Below are 6,286 nucleotides of genomic sequence, written 5' to 3'. Positions count from 1 at the left end.
GTGCCAGCTGAACCTTACTTCCTGTTTATATACCCGCGGAGATTACTTCCGGGACCTCGTGACCTCACGTAATCCGGTGCGTGTGACATGAGTCTTTTACTGTTAAAATCATGATATATATATATTTTTTTACAGTGTTTTAGTTTCAAGTTTTATCTTGATTGGCACATTTGACACATTTACCTATACGTTGAACCAGTTATATTTGAAGGTGCTTGTCTGTATTCACAGTAAACCTGTTCAAATTGTGCATATAATACATATAATACATATTTATCTGTTGTCATGCATATTGCTTAGAGATTTTCAATAAGCTAGTAATTGCATAGTAATATTACTCAATGCTCTGTTATCTGTAAGCTGCTCAATATATCTGCTCAATATATTTAAGTTTGATATTTGCAGTAATTACATGTTTGTTTACACCCGACAAATACGTGAATGGGCCTCTTCGTCGCTCTCTTTCTTTACTTCAGACAGACTTAAGACTCTTCAGTGCTGAGCTGCTGCGGGCGCTGCTGAAACTCCACCTGGTTCAGCAGATTTCTGGATACTGATTATTAAGTTTAGTACAGTCTCACACACCCTTGCAAAAAATAACAACACTTAATTGTGAAAGAGACCTTGAATGAATATAATCATTTTTTGACTTATGAAAATTAAGCACAGTTTGTGCAATACTTTTACAAAAAAAATGCTTGGTGGAAAGAATAATGCTTGTAGCATGAATTTAATATGGTTGTGAATAAACTTGCACAAGAGTTATAGTGCTATCACAACAATCGCCACCAGAGATGCGTGATAAATAATGAGAAAACGCATATCAGGCGGATACAGAGGTGTGTCTAGAGCATGTTAAATTGGTGGCCAGCTGCACTTGCATCATCCTATAGTTTAATATCAGCATAAGAAGTGTTGAAGACCAAAGATGTCCTGCACCATTCTGTATCCACTGCTGCTGCTTCTCTTCAGCTGTGACTGTATTGCTGAGGTCCAGCAGGAAGAGAACGAAGTGCAGGCTGAGGGGACTGAGCTTTTGAATGTGAAAAAAAGAGGTGCTGTTTTCACTCCTGGTGAGTTCCAGCCACACATTATCACAGGGATCCAGTCTGAGCTGACACAGCTGAAATCTACTGTGAGTTCTCTGAAGAACAGACTGCAGATCACTGAGGATCAACTGAAACAACTCGGGAGAAATGGTAACATATTCCTGCCTGTTCTCATAATTTATTTATATTTCTTAAATATAAATAAAAATCAGAGGTAAAGGAATTTTAGTCCGTTAGTAGTAGTGCTGTCACATCAAGAAGCATTCTGTGCTTCAATAGAACTGAAACATTTATGGAAACCATGCAGTATAACATTCACTAGCCAGCAGAAGCAATAATAAGCATTTAATATGCTATATAAAGGTTTGAGTGATTAATATATATGGATATTTTTAACCAAAAATGATCTGATACACAGAATATAAAGTGGCATTTGGCGCCACACTTGGATCAACAGATAACTTTGGACCCTTCAACACTCCAGTCACACTGGTTTACAATAATGTCTATGTGAATGAGGGAAGAGCTTACAACCCAAACACTGGTATGTGTTCTTATACTGAACCAATGTTTCACACTAAAAACTACATTTTGTCAAAATAACAGTGTAATTATTTCAAACATAATTGTTAATTGTTGCTGTACTTTTACAGGTATCTTCACAGCACCTGTAAAAGGGGTCTATTACTTCAGTTTTTCTGGACATAATCGCTCATCTAGAGTTCTGAATTTAGGACTCTTTAAAAATGGAGAGCAGATGGTCATTCTTTTCAATCATCCTCTAGGTAACCGCTATGAGTCAACAGCTAATTCAATCTCTTTGATTCTAGAGAAAGGAGATCATGTCTATGTGCGTCTCCGAGAGACTTCATGGGTCTTTGATAACTTCAGTCACCACAATTCATTTGTTGGCCATTTGCTTTTCCCACTTTGAATCTTACTAAATTCATGAAGCTCATAGTCATAACCAACATGACTTTTTGCATGCAAGACTAATATTTTATTCTGGTATGTTTTCATATGCATAAGAAATACACTTTTAATGAAAGTTGAAGTGGTGAAACAACTGATAGACCAAACAAATCCTGGACTGCTGTATGAATATTTTATATTTTATATTTAACCCTTTTAACTTAAAGTTAAGCTAATCAAATTTCAAAATTCACTTCTGCCTAATAACAGAGAAGGGGAATTTGCATATGGAAACTGCGCATATATTAGGATCCTGTTATATTAGAGAAAAATGATATAGGTCTAAACATTTCATGCTATCTTTGCTCATGTACCTATCCTATATAAACTGCTGTAATCTTCTTGCCGGTGGGTTTTCTCTGTGACTTGTGTGAGATACTCCCAGCCATGAATAAAGCATATCAAAAGCATTGTCTGGATTCTTGTCTGGTTACTGCAGCGCAGCAGGTTAATGAAATAAACATTAATCCACCTGGTGTAAAGACAGTATCTAATACAGATAGTTAATACAAGAAATATTGGACCCTTCACTGATATTGCACTGGTTTTCAAAGTTTTTTCTGCAAAGAAAATCCAACCACTGGTATGTTCTCTTATGTGGTATTGCTTCTGTGTTGATTTTTGTTTATATGACACTAAAACATTTTTGCTAAATGAACTGCAATTATCTGAGCACGTTAGCAAACAAGATACAATGCCGGCCAAATGTTTGGAATTATTACGAATTTTAAAATGATTTGAAAGATGCTCATTAAGGCTGTACTTACTGGACTGTATCAAAAATGTGACCCTGGACCACAAAACCAGTCTTAAATTGCTGAGGTATATTTATAGCAATAGCCAAAAATACATTGTATGGGTCAAAATTATTGATTTTTCTTTATGCCAAAAATCAATAGGAAATTAAGTAAAGATCATGTTCCATGAAGATATTTTGTAAAATTCCTACTGTAAATATATCAAAACTTAACTTTTGTTTAGTAATATGCATTGCTAATAACATAATTTGGACAACTTTAAAGGTGATTTTCTCAATATTTAGATTTTTTGCACCCTCAGATCTCGAGTCAAATATTGTCCTATCCTAACAAACCATACATCAATGGAAAGCTTATATATTCAGCTTTCTGTTGATGTATAAATCTCAATTTTGAAAAATTGACCCTTATGACTGGTTTTGTGGTCAAATGTATTTAAAAAATAACAATATTTTGAAATATTACAATTAAAAAAAAAAAATTCTACTTTAATATTTTTTAAAATGTAATTTATGTGGCAAAACTGACATCATTTCCACAGTCCTTTCAATACATTCCAACCTGTAACTTCAAAACATCCCTTTAGTGCATCAGTGGAATCAAGGTCCCAAACCTGAATAGAACTGGTCTGCACTTTCTCAGTTTTTAGTTTTTTGCTTATATCAAGGCAAGAGAAGTTGATTTTGTTCTTTTTACCCGCCAATAGTTATTACCCTGCCAGAACATAAAAAAAGCATTGCTTATTTAACAATGCTAAGCAAGAAAGGTTAAATTTTAATAGATTATCAACTCCAGAAACAATACTACTGTATAAAAATGACGTACAGACTATATTCTTATTGTTTAATGGTGGTTGACAAGCAAGTATTTCTCTCTGTACTCTTGACTGGCCTGAGGCACAACTTAATAGATTTGATAGATTGAAATTTATTATACCTATATCAGCTTTTCACTTTCCTTGTTAAATACCGCATAATGTAGAATACGCTACATGCTCAATAGTCTCTGCTTCACTACAGGAGATACATAATCCATTTTAATGTTTCCCTACTGTAAACAATGAATGACTTAAACCACAATGTCCTATTTGTAGTCGTGTAATAATATCTTCTCATACTATTATTGAATAGGTGTTTGGCCTATTTCCCTGTCCCACATTTCTTGCCACTTTTTATTGATGTGTTCTTCAATTCTTCCTTTTATTTCTGCTTTACTCAGTGGAATTTGTACATCAGTGGTCTTATGTTGCATTGCCTGTTTGGCCGGTTTGTCACCTATTTCTATGCCTCTATCCTGTTATGCCCTTCTCTTGCAGTTTGCAGACAGACGCTATCTGGCTACTGAAACTGATTTGTGTTTTGCAATCTGCATCTTGATATAACCTAATAATGTCCTGTAGCATTCTGTATCTGTTGCTGTTTGTGCTGTTCAGTTACACTTGCAGCAGTATGTCTGAGGCACAGAAGGAGGAGAAGAAAGCACTGACTGAGAGGAACGAGTCTTCACCTGTGGAATGTGATGCTGCTGGGAATAAGCAGTCCTGCCTCATCACAGGCCTTTGCCCACTGTTGGCAGAGCTGAGCTCCACTCTTCAGTCTCTGAAGGCCAGTATGGACCAGGGACAATTTAGGAGAAGAGGTACTGTAAGAGCCGGTTCACACAGAACGTGTTATTGATGTCATTGTGATAAATGTGATTTCTGATTTATCACACAGAAGAACATAATGTAGCATTTGCTGCTGCACTTGGAAACAGAGAAGATGTTGGGCCCTTTAACACAGATGTCCCACTGGTTTACCAAAAAGTCTTTTTGCTGGGTCATGTTACAACACAGGCACTGGTATGTGGTATTTACCTTTTATCATCTTGCATATGTAAATGACACTTCAGTCCCTACATTTAAGTAATTAAGTGCAGTTATCACAGCATGTTTGCAAACATATGTTATATGACTTTACAGGCATTACAGATATACTATTACAGGCATTTTCACAGCACCTGTTAAAGGAGTCAGTTTTCAGTTTTTCTGGACATAACAAGACATCCAAACCCATGGCTCTAAGACTTGTTAAAAATGGACGGTCAATGACAGTTGTATACAACCATCCTCTGACTGATGCAGGTTTCTGTTTTGAATCATTGTCTAATTCAATCACTTTAATGCTGGAGAAAGGATATCAGATCTCTGTGCATCTTTGGACAAATACATGGGTGTTTGATAATCATGATAGTCTGACTTTATTTACTGGCCATTTGGTCTTTCCTCTTTGACCATCTTATTACAGTTTTCCCTAATTGCTTTAGGTCAATTTGGGAATTATCTTTTTATTTTTTTCTTAAAACACGTTCAAGTTTCTCCCAGATTTGAATAATTGCATGTGTTTTACTACATGTTTGGAAAAAAATAACAATCAGCAATCAAATTGGAAGCATTTTTATAGAGCTTGCCTGCCTGGATGTTATTTTGTGTCAAATGTCTGTTCAATACAGTATATGCTGTACAACTTTACATTTAAGAAATGTGTAAAAATGGACATGCAAATATGAATTTCCTGTTTAGTGTGCATATAAATAAGCAAATTCTTTTTTTCTGTGTACTACAGCATTGATTTATCCCAGTAAACTTTTCTCCATAACTGAAATCTGAAAATTTTAATTTAGTGGTATTCGGCAATTTACTGACACAATAACTAGCTTTAGAAGAATGAATGAAATGTTTTGGATGAGGTACTATACATTTTACACACATATAATGTTGTGATGTCCCATAAAACAGTTTTGACAAATGCACTTAAAATTTAGAGTGCAAATTAAGAGTGCAAAACAGTTTTGAAGAGGACTGTATGAAAAGCTTTTGAAGGTGATTTTTTTAAAGGTGAAGTTTTATTTTGGCTTCTTAAGTAAAATCAACTGACATTTTAAAAATATTTCATGCACAAAGTTCTTTGATAAAAATGAAAAGCTTAAACGACACTTCTTATTTGTAATGTGAAACTTTTTTTTTTTTAAGAGAGAAACTCTTCTGATTCCTCATGTTTTTGAAAAATCACCATTTTACAAGTTTAAATAAATGTATGACCTCAACTGCACACTGAAATTGAAATGTGGTATTGTATGTTTACCAAATGTGAGCATTGTCATGCAATAGGGTCATTCCGTGTCCTTGGGTTCATCTGTGTCTGTGCTAGTGCTGCTCAAATTAGGTTAATCAGCTTTCACAGCCAGGACAAATTCTTAATGAGGTCTAACCCACCGAACACGCTGGGCGAACACATATGCGCATGCGTAGAAAGCGCAATTAAAAACATTTCTACTTTGCGAACCAGAACACAGCAACCCTACCCAAGATCACTAAAAAGTTACAGGCAGGTGAGTTTGATCAAGGCTGGAGCTAAACTCTGCAGGAAAATGAATCTTGCGGGCCACAGTCGAGAACCCCTGGCTATAAAGGATTGGTTCACTTCACTTCAAAATGTTCCTGATAATTTACTCACCCCTATGTCATCC

At 35.4% G+C, this 6,286-nt stretch overlaps 1 protein-coding gene across 1 annotated transcript; it reads left to right on the top strand.

Annotated features, from left to right (window-relative positions):
* The first annotated feature begins 488 nt into the window (after positions 1–488).
* On the top strand, positions 489–2,422 carry LOC127151824 (collagen alpha-1(VIII) chain-like). Its single transcript, XM_051092172.1, has 3 exons — positions 489–1,199; positions 1,468–1,593; positions 1,703–2,422. The coding sequence occupies exons 1-3, from the start codon at positions 929–931 to the stop codon at positions 1,981–1,983; spliced, it is 678 nt and encodes a 225-aa protein (XP_050948129.1). The 5' UTR covers positions 489–928; the 3' UTR covers positions 1,984–2,422.
* The last annotated feature ends 3,864 nt before the right edge of the window (positions 2,423–6,286 follow it).

Source organism: Labeo rohita, chromosome 2 (genome assembly GCF_022985175.1).
Source record: "Labeo rohita strain BAU-BD-2019 chromosome 2, IGBB_LRoh.1.0, whole genome shotgun sequence".
Lineage (NCBI taxonomy): Eukaryota > Metazoa > Chordata > Actinopteri > Cypriniformes > Cyprinidae > Labeo > Labeo rohita.
Note: the sequence above shows the minus strand (reverse complement) of the source record. Positions and strands in the feature narration are given on the sequence as shown.

Excerpts from the sequence above, each read along its gene's own strand:
- LOC127151824 (XM_051092172.1), top strand. The coding sequence starts at position 929 with ATGTCCTGCACCATTCTGTATCCACTGCTGCTGCTTCTCTTCAGCTGT. Across the intron at positions 1,200-1,467 it reads GAAACAACTCGGGAGAAATG|AATATAAAGTGGCATTTGGC; the intron begins GTAACATATTCC and ends TCTGATACACAG. Across the intron at positions 1,594-1,702 it reads AGCTTACAACCCAAACACTG|GTATCTTCACAGCACCTGTA; the intron begins GTATGTGTTCTT and ends GTACTTTTACAG.